Source organism: Homalodisca vitripennis, chromosome 6, assembly GCF_021130785.1.
Source record: "Homalodisca vitripennis isolate AUS2020 chromosome 6, UT_GWSS_2.1, whole genome shotgun sequence".
NCBI classification, from domain to species: Eukaryota; Metazoa; Arthropoda; class Insecta; order Hemiptera; family Cicadellidae; genus Homalodisca; species Homalodisca vitripennis.
In genome coordinates this window covers 106,050,280-106,067,499 of record NC_060212.1, presented here as the reverse complement: position 1 = coordinate 106,067,499, position 17,220 = coordinate 106,050,280, and the positions used below count along the sequence as shown (strand labels likewise).

The 17,220-nt window shown below is 34.6% G+C and overlaps 1 protein-coding gene across 1 annotated transcript in view; it reads left to right on the top strand.

Moving 5' to 3' along the window:
• The window catches only part of LOC124364676 (tubulin monoglycylase TTLL3-like), a 50,556-nt gene extending 35,039 nt beyond the window's left edge, over positions 1-15,517 (top strand). Inside the window, exons 5-11 of the mRNA XM_046820338.1 lie at positions 172-384; positions 6,839-7,030; positions 8,910-9,123; positions 9,907-9,997; positions 11,355-11,522; positions 11,743-11,996; positions 12,809-15,517. Of these exons, the coding sequence (XP_046676294.1) occupies positions 172-384; positions 6,839-7,030; positions 8,910-9,123; positions 9,907-9,997; positions 11,355-11,522; positions 11,743-11,996; positions 12,809-14,004 (2,328 nt within the window). The 3' untranslated portion in view covers positions 14,005-15,517. The remainder of the gene's footprint in view (positions 1-171; positions 385-6,838; positions 7,031-8,909; positions 9,124-9,906; positions 9,998-11,354; positions 11,523-11,742; positions 11,997-12,808) is intronic.
• The last annotated feature ends 1,703 nt before the right edge of the window (positions 15,518-17,220 follow it).

The window sequence follows — 17,220 nt, the reverse complement described above, 5'->3', positions numbered from 1 at the left end:
TGTATAACTGTCTCCAGCAAACCCACTGGTTCTGCGAGGCAGGGGTCTCCAACACCCTGTTCCCGCGGTGCTACAACATCGCTAACGAGGATGACTTGAACGCCTTCATTATGGACTTCCGACTGACGGTGTGCCTAAGCTAGCTACACCTTCTAATGGACTGTGTTGCAGGTCGGGCTGTGTAACTATCTCCAGCAAACCCACTGGTTCTGCGAGGCAGGGGTCTCCAACACCCTGTTCCCGCGGTGCTACAACATCGCTAACGAGGATGACTTGAACGCCTTCATTATGGACTTCCGACTGACGGCGTGCCTAAGCTTGCTGCACCTCCTGGTGGACGCCATAGACCGCGATCAGCTCGATATCTTCCATGAGGACGGCAAGGTAGAGAGAGTATGAATTCAAAACAGATTTGGGATTTAATTTAGGTGATCTGAGTCTGTAATGACAGAGTTGTTATCGGCAAAGTTAAACGTCCCATGTAAATCTGAATACTATTCTATGTCCTTCAGAGTTAATAAATATTAAAATATTTATTAAGTCAGCAAAAAAATAATATTAATGTCATTTGACATTCAAATTTTTTTAAACCAATAATATGGATGCATTGTAGCCTAATCACCTTTCCACGTTGTGATAAAAATAACGACAAACTTTGGGATTATAACATGTAATGGTCCCAAATTAATGTCTTTCGGGGTTATTCGATTATTCTTCAGTCGTGAGGGAATGTAAAAACCAGGTAAAATGCCCTCAGCAACAGAATTGTTGTTATATTATTAATGTTTTCAAATAGTTATCTACTGTTAGTTTTATAGTATCATCAAAAACATATTTTACTTTAGCAGTATAACGTTTGAAACAATAATAATACTAAATGGGGTTCAAGGTAAGATAATAGTAACCTCATCTTGTTTAGAAGTTTAGTGTTATTTTGAAACTAATTTAATTAGGTTAAACATTATAAAATTTATAAAAATGATTAATAATAAACTATAAAACTTTACCCGTAAAATATTAAAACCAAGGCAGTAATGGAGTACTTGAATAATACAGTAGTTGTCCGTAGCCAGAACCTACTTAACTGCCTTACTTACGACGGACATAATATTGCTTAGCAAGACGTAAAATAATTTTGCTTACAAATTACATTTCACTTTTAACCGTACATGTATTTTATGAATATCTGGTAACTAAGAGTTCTTTTATATTTCAGTATTAAATAGTTTAATATCTTCCCAACTGGAGTTAGAATGGTAATTGACAGCTTTATTACTATTGTTTCAAAAAGTCCAGTGTCTCTGATTCTGACCACTATGCACGGGAAGTCCTGATGTAATGCTGGAAGCTAAATTTCAAATCTCCAAAATATAATTCAAGAGTATATCATAAAAAAACAAATAAATTAACTAAATTCTAGAAAAAGAACATTTGCATTCCGTCAATACATAGAAGACGTCATCAACTGCATCAACTGCACGATTTATCCAAAAATCTTTTGTAGAAAATTCGCTCCGTTTAGTAAGTTGAAAGATAAAGAACAGTCTTTTAAAAACAATGGCTCACCAACAGAATTCAGAATTTAATGACGCCTATAAATTAAACCTTATATATTTATAAAAACAGGTGAAGAGTTTTTTTAATACTTGAAAATGTGTATAAACAACAACGAGTGCCCACGATGATGACATAAATAAAACATTGTAAAATGTTTCCAAAACGTCATTTTTAAAATTTCAATCCGATTGGTAGTTAAACACACACGCGCGCGCGTGTTTAACTACCAATTATGTGTTGGGTCAATTCATCAAGCAATTCAATTTATCTTTAGGAAGGAATATCTGTCCTTCAACTCTAAAAACAAAAATAGTTTATAAAGAAATAATATTATAAATAGTAATTATATAAGAACTCATTCACTTAAAGAAGACATTTTTTAACTGTGATTACATTTTTCAACAATTATAAAAATATTTGATAAAGTGCTCATTAGAAATGTTATGGATAGTTTAAATTCCTAAATAATGTTACTGTATTAACTCTAGAAATGTTTTGCCTCAGTTAGAAACTTGTAGTTCCACTCAAATGACCTGTCTTATTTCATAGGTTGCAGCCAGTGAGACCAAATTATATATATATATATATATATATATATATATATATATATATATATATATTATTTGTAGTAAATTACTTTACAATTAAAACAAAGTGTTTTTAAAACATTGGCACTATATTTCGGTGAAACCGTCTTCAGGTGCAAAAATTGTATAAAATATAAAAATATAAAAGAAAACAGTACAAACGAAAGTAAATAAACAGTGAATAAGTAATAATAATAAATACAGATGACATGAACTACACAATTGTTCCATATGTTGATTTAAAATTTAGTCGTTTTTGGCTAAGTTATCTGATGTTGAGTCCATGTGGAATTTTGCTCTTTAAAACCAATTGGTGTGCTTGTTCTAATGTTCTGAGGTAAATTGGGTTTGAATTTGTATGTACTTGCCGAATAGGTTTGACTGAATATGTATTTTCAAAAGTTTCATTGTGATTTATACCATGAGTCACGACAGTTTTCTTTAAATCTTGGTGTTTATAATCAAATCGGTGTCCTGTCATTCTTGTCCTCAAGGTATTTGTTGTTGAGCCAATATAATCTGCTGGACATTTTTTACATTGAATTTGGTAAATCACATTTTTAGATTCACAAGACAAGTTGCCGATGATAGGATATGTCTTGCGTGTTTTGCTACTAGTGAATTTTGAAGAATTTGGTAACATTTTACAAATCAAACATCTTGGTTTTATTACACGGATGTGATCCTTTTTGTTTTGGTATTGATTTTTCATTGGTGTTTGTCATTGGTAATTTAGGTTTGGCCAATATATCTTTAAGAATAGGAGGTCTTTTAAAGATTACTCTAGGAGTTGTTTTAAAAATATCATTAGTTGAACTAGAATTTTGTAAGGTATTAAATGCTATTTTAAGAATATTATTAATTTTGTGAAGCCCTGGATGGTATTGAACTATTAATTTTGGATCACTGTTTTCAAATTTAGAATGTAGTGTTTTCTTTTTTACATTAAGTTTATCTTTAAGTAATTTTCGTGGATAACCTCTTCTTAAGAATGCGTTCATAATATCGTCAATGTATTTTTCAAAGTCATTTGTATTACTACATAATTTTTGAGCTCTGCATGCTAAACTTTTTGGTATATTCTTCTTTATATGGACTGGATGACAGCTGTCGTAGTTTAAATACTCCAAATTATTCGTTTGTTTTACGTTTATTTTGCTTTTTAAATGTCCATTTTCAACAAATACTTCCATATCTAAAAATTTGACTGATGTTGAAGACGTCTCAAATGTGAATTTTAATTTGCTAAAATTGTTTAAATGTTCTAAAAAGTTGGTTAAATTATGCTTCCCATGTGTCCAAATAAAGAAAATGTCATCAATAAAACGTTTCCAAAATATAGGCTTGTAATTTTGACTGTTGAGAAAATCTGTTTCTAGTTTTTCCCATGAAAAGATTGGCATATGTATATATATATATAAATCTTTTTAGTAAAGAACGAAATCCTAGTGGTGTTCTTCTGGGATAAATTATAGTACTCGTACTATTTAGTTTTTGGAAAGCAACACATAGCTTATTATGTAGAAAACAAGGCTCTCTATGATGTCATAAAATGATCAGAGATCATATCCTTCCTCGAGCTACAAGGCATTTCACATTTTGCAGATATGTGATTGAAAATAAACGCTTCTTTGTCTAACACTATTGTTATATCCTGTTTTAAAAAGATCCATATTAAAGGAACATATTCAAAAAACCCCGACGGAATTTACTTATACAGTTGACCTGGCATGGTCGTGTACTACAGTACATCTACTCTAGATTTATGTTCATTAACTATACCCTTTGCATGCTAGCAAAATTTCTTTATTAAATATATTTCTTCTAATAGTCTCTAATGTTCGGTAAGATATTGTACCGTGTTGCGATGAATAAAGTTGTGACCCAAATCAATTTAACGGAGGTTTTAGAAATTTATAAAAAGATTCAAAATTTTAGAGTCGTGTAGGAGTGACTTTATTAGGAAGCTTGAATTGCATATTTGTTTGCCTTGTATCAAGTTCTTGAGATGATCGTCTGTCTACCAATGTGATTAGGTCCAGAGTAGCGATATACAAAAATAAGAAATTACATTGAGAGACAGTTAATCACAGACAAAATAGATTGCCTCTGAAAACCGTGTTTAAAATTGTGCCAAGTTGTTTAATGGGGTTTTTAAAAGCACGAAAAAAGGAAACAATTTCACCAAGTTAAAGGTAGGATTAACCGTTTATTAGACAACCTTAAGGTTAAAAGTGTCCCTGTGAAGGTTTATCGTGGGCAATGAATGATTTAATAGGATGATAAGGCCATACATGTAATTAAAATAGTTCAGACAAGATATTTCGAGACATTATGCAAAATCTGGTCTTCTGCTGTGCAAAGGTAGACACAATGTTAAGAGCAAATAGAAGTTATCGAGAAACACGGAACACAGAACACACAGAGGTGAAGTGTCACAATGAACCGGTGTGTTACATTCACGAAGAGCAACCAATCACAAAGAAGTGACGAAATACAAAGCAACCACGGCAACACACAAAGCTTATCTATTAAGCTCGTCTTGTTTGCTGATCTAAAGGTAGTTCAATAAGCTCACAGTGAAGTGTATGAGGTTATTCACTGGTTATAATTTGATTTGGTTTCCCAATCAAAAGCCAGCTCTAAAAGTTTGGTGTATAAATCATAATTAGTTTGAGGTAGAAAATATCCTATGTGTCAGCTTCATCTTATGTCATGAGAGGAATTTTAAATTTAAAACCGGTATCGTAAATATTGTTTTAATTATATAACTTTTATATAATTCTTGCAATTCTTTATCATGATCTGGTGCTCCGGGAGTGTGACATGATTGCTAATCGTTCTCCCTTAATTGCGAGCTTAGTATCAATTCTATTGGTTCCTATATAATAGAATAAGGATTTGTTGACTATTTTTATCAACAGTCAAAGGGTATGAATGAGTATTATGCTTCTGTGACAGAGTTTAAATAGCTAGATTTACAAAAATACACAGAACACACAGAAGTGAAGTGTCACAATGAACCGTTGTGTCACTATGAACCCGTGTGTCACATTCACCAAGAGCAACCGATCACAAAAAAGTGATGATTGAAACAGGGAAACATTAAAACACAGGGAAACATAAACCCGTTTATGTTTCCCTGTGAATGGTTTCCTTAATAAATCGCAGTCTGAAGTTTCCTAACCTAGACTACACCCGAAGAAAAGAACTGATAATACTTCCTGAAACGTTGTATTAAGTCTATTAGGTAGATTTCATAGAAATCTGCTCATTGCAAAATTGCACTCTTAAGACGGAGTTTCCTGGAGAGATTTTGTATTTTCTCCGTTCATGACCCCCAAAACTCAACATCAAAACAGAAAAAAATACATATGCGGCGAGTGCCACTATAGATTTGAATTTGGCCTCCTACTATCTGGAATTCTAATGGACAGGTTCTGGTAGGATGATTCCTGCCTAGGTTAGCAAGCGTAGAGCGGAGGTTGTGTCGGAGTCGTTGAGCGGCTATTGTGTAGAGTAGACCGGGTGGAAGTGTAAGTAGATCGTCTAGGTTTGTGTTATAGTGAGGGAACTTTCGGAACCGTATCAAAATTATTAGTTTATTATTTCCTCATCAAACCTGGTTAGGTTTGGATAGGGGAAATATAGTGGTGGACCACGGGGGATAAGTAGTCCTCTGGAAAAGTGCCCTCTTCCGGTCTTAAGTATATCTTTGGAATAAGTTTTCATGAGTGGACTTTTTTTATACTCGTATATTCAAAACGTTGAGAGGTATCACATTAAAAATTCAAAATTTTATAGAGGTAATTCTTGTTCATTAAACACAATAAAACAAATTGAACAGAAAGCTAAGAATTCGCACAAACTCGATGTCTTTATTTGTATTTCTTTTATAGGCTAAACATTTCACTTGAAACATTGTAAACGGGTAAAGTGTTAGTGTGTAACACACGGAGTTTGCATGGCATTTTAAAATAAATTAGAGAAAAACTCTCTGCAACAAATTAAAAACGTTGTGTCTCCTAAATAGAAATCAAATCACTGCAACGGACATTACAATTTCTTAAATGGATTTATGCCGTTTTAATGTTTTCAAAGCATTTATCGCAAACCATTACTTATTCGTAGTTTACCTTAATAAAAAATTTAAGAAGTAGCTGTTCCTTTTTTTAATGTGAAGTTGAAAATAGGTACTTGATATGATACTGATAATAATAAATACAAAGATATCAATAAAGTTTAATTTCCACGATATTTATCAGAATTCTCGTTTTTTCTCCTTGTTATTTATATGAAATTAAGTGAGAATTATTCAAAAATGTTATTTTTATTGGAGGTTGTATTGGGCCCTTCCCATATCTTCCTACAAATTTTGAATGTGACTAACAGTAGATTCTATTGATTTGAAAACATACCGTGAAAGTTTAATTTTATGTGTAATCGTTTGAAAACTATAAATGACAGAGAATGGCTTTTAGATTCTTATTAAAAGTAATAATCGTTAGTAGTTTATTTCCTTCATGTCATACTAGTGAAAATATACATTACGTCCAAACTGCCCAGTACCAAGTTTCAGAGGAATCCCAAAAATAATTAAATAGAAATCTCAAACGATGACACCACAATATAATATAACGGCTGTAAGTAAGGGTTGGGAATTCTCTGCTGCTACTGTTCCGACGTGTGAACAGGTGCCACTGTGTGCGGTGGAGTTCGCAGCTCGGCGATGTACGGAGTTCGTGGGCGTGCGGGAACACGAGGATATCGACGTGAAGGAGGCCGAGCACGTCTGGGACCACCAATGGGACCAGTTCCTCACGTGGTACTACCAGCTGGCCCACGAACACGCCAACTTCCTGCCGGCCACGGACACCCAGAGGAAGGTACGAAACTTATACACCCGTACTATGTGTGTGAGTTGTGACAGATTTCTACCATATGAAGCATTTATCAAATTTGAGTTGCAATACTACCAGTCATACAGCAATACATGCATACTCCAAAAGATGAAATATTTAATAGTAATGATACGGGTAAGGGTGTGCAGTCAACTGTTATTCTTATTTGCTGAAAAGACCTTTTATCGTCTTTATATTCATCAAGACGAAATCCTAGAAAATAATTATAGATTAAAAATAATAGTGATGCATTAGAATATTTTCATTGCATGACGATACTTTATACTAAAATCGGCATGTGTTATAACTTATTTACTTTTGTTTTGCAACATTAGGTTATATTATGATGTGATAATTCTCCGACCAGGTATCTAGAGATTAACTAGATTTTGTTAAACATATATCTACATCGTTTACGACATATTAAACTGTGAATATCCAGGCAAATATAAATATATCAATAATTTATTTCTAGATTTTTATGGGCAAGACATACATTGCAGACGTCACTAAACAAAATATCTTATTTCTAAACTTCTAAGAGTATCAGGGAAGCAGAAGTTTAGGAACACTGTAACTCTTTCTTTATGAATGTGACTGCAGTCTTACTGAGCTTACTAGGTCTCGTCACTAAGTACAGCGGTTTGAAAGGTTGACTAATAACTAGCACTTCAAAATGATCCTATTTCAGACGTTTTCAATATACCTTTAACCTTAAACGTTATAGTTTATTGAAGTCATCATTCCTGAGGTCCTGATTGATCCACGAGGTTTACTTATTACTAGTCTGTAGTATTTAAACTATGCAAAGAGTACATAATTTTTACACCTTCCATTTGTTGTAACTTCCTAAAATATTTGTTTTTTAACACTTATAACACAAATAAGGTGGGAGTACGTCAGACTACATATCATGTAACAGGATTCTCTGAAGGTACATGCAAAATTTAATGTCAAATATTTAATTATTGAGATATCCTTCGGATATTCAGACAGGCAGGCAAGCACAAAGAAAATAAATATTTACAGTCCCCAAGCAGACAGATGAGAAATTTCGCTAGCCTACCGAGTAATAGGCTTCAAAGATGATCTGTTAACCGAGACTTTACCCCACGGTTAGTCACGAAATCATGCAGCAATATCGTTCTAAACACACGTCTATTGTCTTCTGATGTAATGTTCTAATACTCTTAAAAGACACAAAATTGAATATTCAATATTTCATAATTATTAAACTACATGATTTATAATTGTATTTATTTCCATGGTTTATCATTTTACAGAAAATTACAACAACAAAGAAATTATATAAAAAAATTGAACAATCCACTAAACAAGAAATTATAACAATGGGGCGTGCATCTAGGTGTGATTGTGACGAAAAGCTCCTGAGACCTGGTTTCAGTAGGCACCCGCAGGTTGATTCTCTCGAGTAATTGTGGAGAATCGATGAGGGAGTTTTCAAGATCTTTTACAAGAACATGGCGTCCTGAATCTTTCTTCGAGCAACTGTCAGATTTCACGTCCACTGTCATCTCTTCGACTGGGATATGCCTGTACCGTAGACCTTGTCACACTCCCACAATCCTCACGATCATGGAAGGGTAACCATGTAACTATCTAGAACTTGCCTGATGAGGGAGCAGTATATAACTTTGAGGGTCCTGCTGCTGGCTATGCCTTTTGTAATTCTAGTTACAAATCCCTGAAGATGCCTGGCTCGCTTCACTTTATCATCGATTTGTGCTCCTTGGGAGAGATCAGGAGGAGCACACCAAGTTCACGAATCGTGTCCCCCCTTTCGATGTTACTGTCCAGTTGTTGTACATAAGTTTATTTATAGACTGAGTACGTAACATTGCAGGCCATCTACATTTGCTGCAAGATGACGATAGAGTCGATGAGACCTCACTGGCCTCAGATGCAGCTGGACGGTACGAGTAACCTGTGGATAGTCAAGCCCGGAGCAAAGTCCCGCGGCCGAGGCATCCAAGTGATGAGGAAACTTGAGGACATCGTTTCTCGCATCGGAACTCTGCATTCCAAGGATCCCAGATATGTCATCCAGAAATATATAGGTATATTTGTTAGTTACAGTAGTTATATAAAAGTTGGTTAGAGCCTTTTCTTTTCCTCCTGTTCTTTATTTTTGTATGTATTAATATCTCACCCCACGTGACGAAGAGGATAGATTCCAATCCTTGAAGCGTTGTGTTAAACCTTTTGTAACATATAACAAAGGAAAATTACCGAACAAACCTTCCATCGTTAAACACATACTTTAAACAAAGATACAGAATACAACAAATCAATAGCAGTTATTAAGTTATTACACGCTGATAGTGTAAAACTCTTCCCGAATTATCATGCGTTACATTATATGCCTATTTAACCCTAAGTTAATTTAACTGACAAGAATATATAAATACTGAGAGACACAATTCTGTTAACTGAATTAGTTGCTTGATCAATATTCAGTAATAGATTATGTTCAGTAACAATAGATATAATGAATGTATAACGCACGTATACCTATTTTATATTAATAGTCAATTCAAATACATGTAAAACATGATTATATACGTGAAAATAGTAAATATTCAAACAAGATATTATAAGAAACGGATATAAGAAGACATTGAATTTCTATTTACACTATAGAATGTGTCTATGAATATTGGTACAGTCACATTTTACTTGAATTTGTGCTGAATTTATAAATTTCACAAAATTTCACGAGAATATTATTCCAACTAATACTATCTCAAACTATTCTTTATAAATTTTAATATGTCTAAACATTTAGAAATGTGAATAATGTTTTAAACAATGATTTTCAGAGTTGTTATTTTGTTTTCCAGAAAGGCCTCTTCTGATCTACAACACCAAGTTTGACATCCGACAATGGTTTCTAGTTACAAGTGCATATCCACTGACAATTTGGATGTACAAGTAAGGCCGATTTGACAATTAGTGTACCTGTTTTATACTACGCCAGGATCAGACTTAATAAGGTGGTGCAATGTGGTATAGCTTGGGAACGTTTTAAAAATGTTGAAGTGATGCCCTAAAAGTTGTAGGTTAATTATTATAAAATATAACTTTACTTAAGATAGAAAAGGTAAAAGAAAGTGTTCCTTGATATAAATTTACTAGATATAACTATGTATTTAAATTTTGCCCAAATGCCTGAACATAAGAATGAAATTTTACAGTACGTACTTGGGTTTTATAACTCCAGAGATTGGCATTCATTTTTAAAGACTTATGGTTAAAGAAAATTACTAGGAGCATACAAAGGAACCCAAAGATTAGAAAGAATTCTAATCCATACGAAAAATAACAATCCATATCATTTTAATTTTTAAAAGCAAAGAAAAGGGGACTCACAACCTATTATTATGACGTTCGTACAATAATCAAGTTTTATAGTTAGTCTTATTAATGTGCTGCAGTCTTTTTATTTCAGTTTAAGTTAAATCATAATATTCAAAACTATCAAAATAAATGTTGGACATTACACAATTTAACGATAGATGAGAAGAAATATAGTTGTAAGTCAGCATTGATTTACCTGTACAATTAAGTAATAACTGATTTTCTCAGGGAGAGCTTCTTGAGGTTCTGATCCTAGGTTTTCTCCTTGAGTAACATGCACGAATCTGTACATCTGAGTAATAACTGATTATTGCAGGGAGAACTACTTGAGGTTCTGCTCTCAGTTTTTCTCCTTGAGTAACAAGCACGAGTCTGTACATCTGAGTAATAACTGGTTATTGCAAGGAGAGCTACTTGAGGTTCTGCTCCCAGTTGTTCTCCTTGAGTAACATGCACGAGTCTGTGAATCTGAGTAATAACTGATTATTGCAGGGAGAGGTACTTGAGGTTCTGCTCCCAGTTGTTCTCCTTGAGTAACATTCACGAGTCTGTGAATCTGAGTAATAACTGTTTTTCAGGGAGAGGTACTTGAGGTTCTGCTCCCAGTTGTTCTCCTTGAGTAACATGCACGAGTTTGTGAATCTGAGTAATAACTGATTATTGCAGGGAGAGGTACTTGAGGTTCTGCTCCCAGTTGTTCTCCTTGAGTAACATGTACGAGTTTGTGAATCTGAGTAATAACTGGTTATTGCCAGGGAGAGGTACTTGAGGTTCTGCTCCCAGTTGTTTTCCTTGAGTAACATGCACGAGTCTGTGAATCTGAGTAATAACTGATTATTTCAGGGAGAGGTATTTGAGGTTCTGCTCCCAGTTGTTCTCCTTGAGTAACATGCACTAGTCTGTACATCTGAGTAATAACTGATTATTGCAGGGAGAGCTACTTGAGGTTCTGCTCCCAGTTGTTCTCCTTGAGTAACATGCACGAGTCTGTACATCTGAGTAATAACGCAGTACAGTGCAAGTACAAGAATGCCAAGCGGGATCAGGCCTTACCCGACGAGAACATGTGGGACTGCTACACCTTTCAGACATACCTCAGGCAAGTTTTAACTTATCGTATATATAGGAATGGAAACATCCAAAATAATAATGAAAAATCATATGCGTGATAATAATAATAAAATCTAGATCACGTTTCTCTTACATCAAAGATATCAGCCTACAAGGCATAATTTCCATATTTTTTATACCAAAATATTTTCTTTTTTTATTTTAATGTTCATCATATTAAGATCTTACTGAACTATAAAAATGTGCAGGACGATAGGCCAAGCCGATCTATGGGAGACTGTGATCTATCCCGGGATGAGGGAAAGTATCACTGGGACTCTTCTAGCAGCACAAGAACACATGGAACACCGCAAGAACTGCTTCGAGCTGTACGGTGCGGACTTCATGCTGACTGACGACATGGTGCCTTGGCTCATCGAGATCAACTCGTCTCCTTGCATGTCTCCCACCACCAGCGTCACCGCCAGGATGTGCTCACAGTGTCTTGAGGATGTAATCAAAGGTTTGCTATTAATCCTTCTTGCCCTGGCAGGAGATTTCTCAAACAAAATTATATACTTTAAGTAAATGATGGAAACATTAAAAACTTAAACAAACATTGAAATTTTATGTCTAAATCTGATTTACCTGAGGACCTGTCAGGTACTTTGTATAATCATTTCGTTTCTGTTCAACAGTTTGTTTAACAGTGCGATAACTCTTGCTTCTAGAGATTGGTATCTTGGTTCATCGGTTTCTCTTGCTCAAAGGAAGAACTCGATTTTTGAGTTTGGAGGTCAAAGTTAAAAGATAAAAGTTAAATTCAAAATTTGTTAAACTGAAATCAGAGAATATACTTAAACATACTTTGTACAATCGTATGACACTTTATCACATGATACAATAGCACATGTGATAAGATTACTGTATATTTTTATTGGTTGGCAAGACTAATTACGACTTTAGATACTCCGTTGTACCTATTTACTGAGCCGATAAATTTAGTTCCTGTCAAGCAAATGTTCTATTAGCTTCAACGCTAATACAATAGTTAAATTAATTTGGTTTTAATAGCCTTGTCAATGCGGCGTTGTACGCTTGAGGGCATATAGTTTACTTTAAGACGAAGAAAGAAGTGTAGAACAGGTAACTTTAGTGCTATGAAGGAAAATGTTGCCCCCAAATTCTAAAGTTACATTTATTCAAATATCTTATACAATAAAAATATCAAAGAAATATAATGTACAGTGATAGAAAAGTTATTTAAATGTAAGTTTCAAAAAGCAATCTTTGTTAGCATTTGAATGTTACTGAACATGTGTGATGTTTTTGCAGTTGTGATTGATCGGAGACACAACAAACAAGCGGACACAGGAATGTTCGAGATGGTCTACAAACAGCACATATCCCCGCCGCAGCCCTACATGGGGATGAACCTCACGGTGCGAGGTACCAAGATCCAACGGAGCCCGAAGACCAAACGGAAAAGGAAGCCTTCTCTGGATACAGACCTACAACTGAGCATCAAATGTACGAACTCCATTAAGAGTTTTATCCAAGATCTATCTTCCAAGTTGACAGAGCAGCCTGAGGTAACACAGCTGACCGTACCTCTAGACTCGAGCAAATCTGCGTTACCCACCTCACCGTCATCATACTCACTATCATCTTCTGACGATGATTCCACTGATTCAGAAAATAGTTTCGAGGTCAAAATTAGTGATAAACCTGTAACCGTTCAAGATATCAGTACTCAAACGGTTGATATGGCATCTGACAAGGAAGTTCAAAAGACAAAACAGGATACTGAGTCTAGTAAAAGTGGCTCTAAACCAAAGGTGACCAAAGAAAGTCAAGAAGATAAATCCTCGGTTGAATCCAAAGAGGCTAAGAAAAAGTCCCATCACGCAACATGTTGCAAACCTGTAGAGAACCTCGCTCCAAAACTGTTCAGAGCAGGAACGCGTTACAACAAATCCAACCATTTGCGATTATGGAAGCGCAGCACGGAAGCAGCTCAGACCAACGTCCTCCTCAACGACTGGAAGCAGAGGATCGATAAGACTAGAGCCAACTGCGAGGAAATGTTGACGAAGCTGAAAGTCCTCAGGGATAAAGACGTCAACAACAGAGTGAAGAGGGGGATAAACTGGAAAGTGGAAAATGGAACGGTCGAAGAAATAGTGAAAAAGTTAGCGCATCCCCAGAAAAAGGAATTCCTTGAACGCCTCCCCATCGTGAGGGACAGTGTTCAGAGGAAATCCCTCTGTGACAAGGACTCTCAAGGAGTCTCAAAATCACGGTCGTCTTCCACCTCTCCGTTCGCTTCAAGACACGTTCTACCCCAGATAAAAGACAGGACTAGGTCTTTCTCGACTATTGAAAACAACAATCTGTTCGCAGTAGGTCTGAGTTTGCAGTGTCAGAAGTCTAATTACACACCTCGGGAGAAGCTACTCATGCCTATGGGCTCCGAGCATTGCCTCGGCATGTCTCTAGGCTCCCTCTCTAATGCCCTAGCATCCTCTTAGTTACTTACCTTAGCTTTAACGTTATGTGTTCATTATTCTAAGGCTGATTTGATAACATTCCATGCTCTGTTTATTATCTGTATCTTTGTAACCGTATTACAGTAAATGTGTTTCGTTAAAGTGAACACTATTGTAAACCACATGAAAATATCTGATGATATTTGAGTCAATAGTGTCATATTGTTGGAGACCACCATGTGATATTGTCACTACTGTCTACTTGATTTATATTTTGTTTACAAAACAAATGAGTGGAATCAAATGTAGTTTATTTGTTTACAGTAACAGCTGCTTATGTTTGTTTATGACAACAGGTGTTGAGACAGATCAGAAGTTTTTCAAGCACGGAAAACTGGCAACACGAGATGTAGAGGAGGTTTCAGATTCTCCAGCCGTCATCGGCTATTTTCGTGCGGTCTGCTCTAGCTGTGATATCAGCCTCTACAATTCATTCGAAAGGCTTTTTCCTGACTGCCAGTAAATTATGTTGAAAGTGGAAAAGACTATGAATTTTATTCATTGTGTTCGTAATTATTTTGTAAAGAGCAAGTAAAAATGATAGGATTTCTGTACAAAGATAATTTATTGATGTTATGAAAATATTGTTCCCTTATATATGAGCAGTAACATATACTAGTATACATACAGTATAGACCACTTGCGTGTCTTGTACAATTTGTATTTTAACTTTTGAACATTTACCATCAGTATTATTATATACATATAATTTTATACTTTCAATAAACATATAAATAAAACAATCTATGCCTAACATAATTCATCAACATTTTTATTACAAAAATGTAATTTATTCCTAACTTTACTATAGACGTAAGTAGCAATTCAAACAATTAGTTTGACCTGAAAATAATCTTCATTTGTATTAAAACAAATTTTAATGAAACAGTCGGACCAAGAATTTAATACAAGACCAAGTAATTATTCTCACAACAGATGAAATGTTTTAATATCGCTATATGTAGAAAACAGAATAATAAAACTACTATTTGATGATATTTTGCAATATCATCATCGTATTAATATTAAAATAGTAATATCATTGCCTATGTTGAAATGTAACAAAATGTTCCTGGAAATAAACTTATGTATTTTCAGTTATATGCTATAGCTATTATGAGTATCAGTATCAATATTTATTACAGCTCTGTCAGCCAAAACAGTTTAGGTACCTTCTTTATTTTAGCTCTGTGTTACACTGTTTTTGTTGCAGACGACTTCAATGACAGGTAAAATAGAACTTGATAAAAGGTATATGTTTACCGACACAGATGAGATTATTTTGAATAGAAATGTGATATTTATATATAGATAAAATTTTATATTTTTGAATTATTATAACGAAAAGTATTAACTATAAACCTAAAATAAAGATAATTTTGTTAACGTAACAAGATTTGTCATTAAACGGGATATATGAAAGCTATATGTAAATTTGATTGAGGATAGTTGTTTAATGTTATAGAAAGACAATAAATGGCTTATTTTGTTCGTAGCTTGACTTTATTTTTTAAGAAAGTTATCCCACTCCCATTCGCTCGAAAGACATTCACTTCTCTAACCATTTTGTCCTCGCTGGCGATAAGGCTGCAGTTGGAAAATCACACGTCTAGATCTGTAATAGGGAGCTAGAAACCAAAGATATCATGCTTTTGTTAGGTTTTAAAAAGAACGCATTTTTAATTGTGATTCTAAAATCAAACCTTCCATTTTGTGGGGTAACGGGATGGAAATAAAATATGACGATTTGATCCTTTAGACTTGTTAATCAGTTACCTCTCTGTGATGCGTAATTTTCGTTATCTTTAAAACTTTACAAACTTAAGTTTATAAGAATTACATGAAGTGTAAAGTCCAGTGTCCGTGGTTTCACAGTAATATCGTACCACTATGGCCAAGAGGTCATAATTAGTGGAAAGAGTATTGAAAGGAAGCAAAACATTTGTCAAAACCGCGAGAGACATAAGGCCTCAAAACATTGCTCCTCTCAACACTTCTGTTACCAAAGCAAATTTTTGTAATGACTAAATTCGTAGAACAGCAATTTAAAACATTTTACAATGTCCCAATTTTTTAATTTAAATATATGCTGTCTTAGAACAAAATATGTTTCGAGAGAAAAAATCAAATGTCATTTCGAAACCAACAAAAATACCTCAAATGAAGAAATCAAATTTTTCAATAAGTATAAAAAACCAACGAAAAAGTTTTCAAATAAGCGGAAACAAATGATGTCTCTAAATCCATAATTTCTTTCAAAAATGTTTCTAAAACAGTTCGGGGTATCATCAATAATTAAGAAAAACATTGTAAAGAAAGTAAAATTAAAATCAGGGACAAACTTGTGGTTGATGCAAAGGAGGTTGCTAATAAGTTAAACATATTTTCACGTCTATGGCTTTTAAGCTAAATCATATACCAAAACCGCAAAAATTAGTCAAATTAAAAAAGGACGATTCTACTTCCACAAATAACCACCACCCTGCCTCAAGTTTTGCCAGTTTCGAGAAGAATCTTTGAAGAAATATTTTTGACAAAGATGCTGCAGTATTTGGATAATCACAATCGAACTTCAGATGGACAAATTTTGGGCTCAAGAAAGGTAAATCGAATATAGACGCTGTTGTGTGTCTGGTCAAGATGGTTGCCGAGGGATTAGAAAAGCGAATACCATCCTAGGTGCCTTTCTCGATTGGTCAAAGGCAACTGTGTTGAATACTAACTCTGCTCGAAAATTTGGAATCACATAGCATCCGAGGCGTGCTATACGTGTGTCCAAATCTCAATCAAATCCAAATCAGCTTTCAAATTCAATGCAATTGAGCTACGGATTCCCCAGAGATCAATTTTCAGTTCGATTCTGTTTCTAATATATGTCAATGACTTTGGGTTATGACTACTGCATGGAAAAGTGCAGTTTGCTAATGAAACGATTCTCTGTTTTGGTGGAAAATCAAAATTTCTTTTGGAAGAATGAACTTTGTTGAAACCAAAAATTACGTTTAACATTTCAGCAGCCTTAAGCTCAAAACAAACACATTAAAACTATATGTCATGAACTTTATTCTATGGCCTGTAGGCTCAGAATATGGCCCTGCCGTTTTGTTGGCAGATTCCATTCTGGAAGAAGACTGCAGCACTAAATTCCTTGGAATACACTTAGCACCTAGTTCAAGGGTTCACATGGAAGAACCAAAA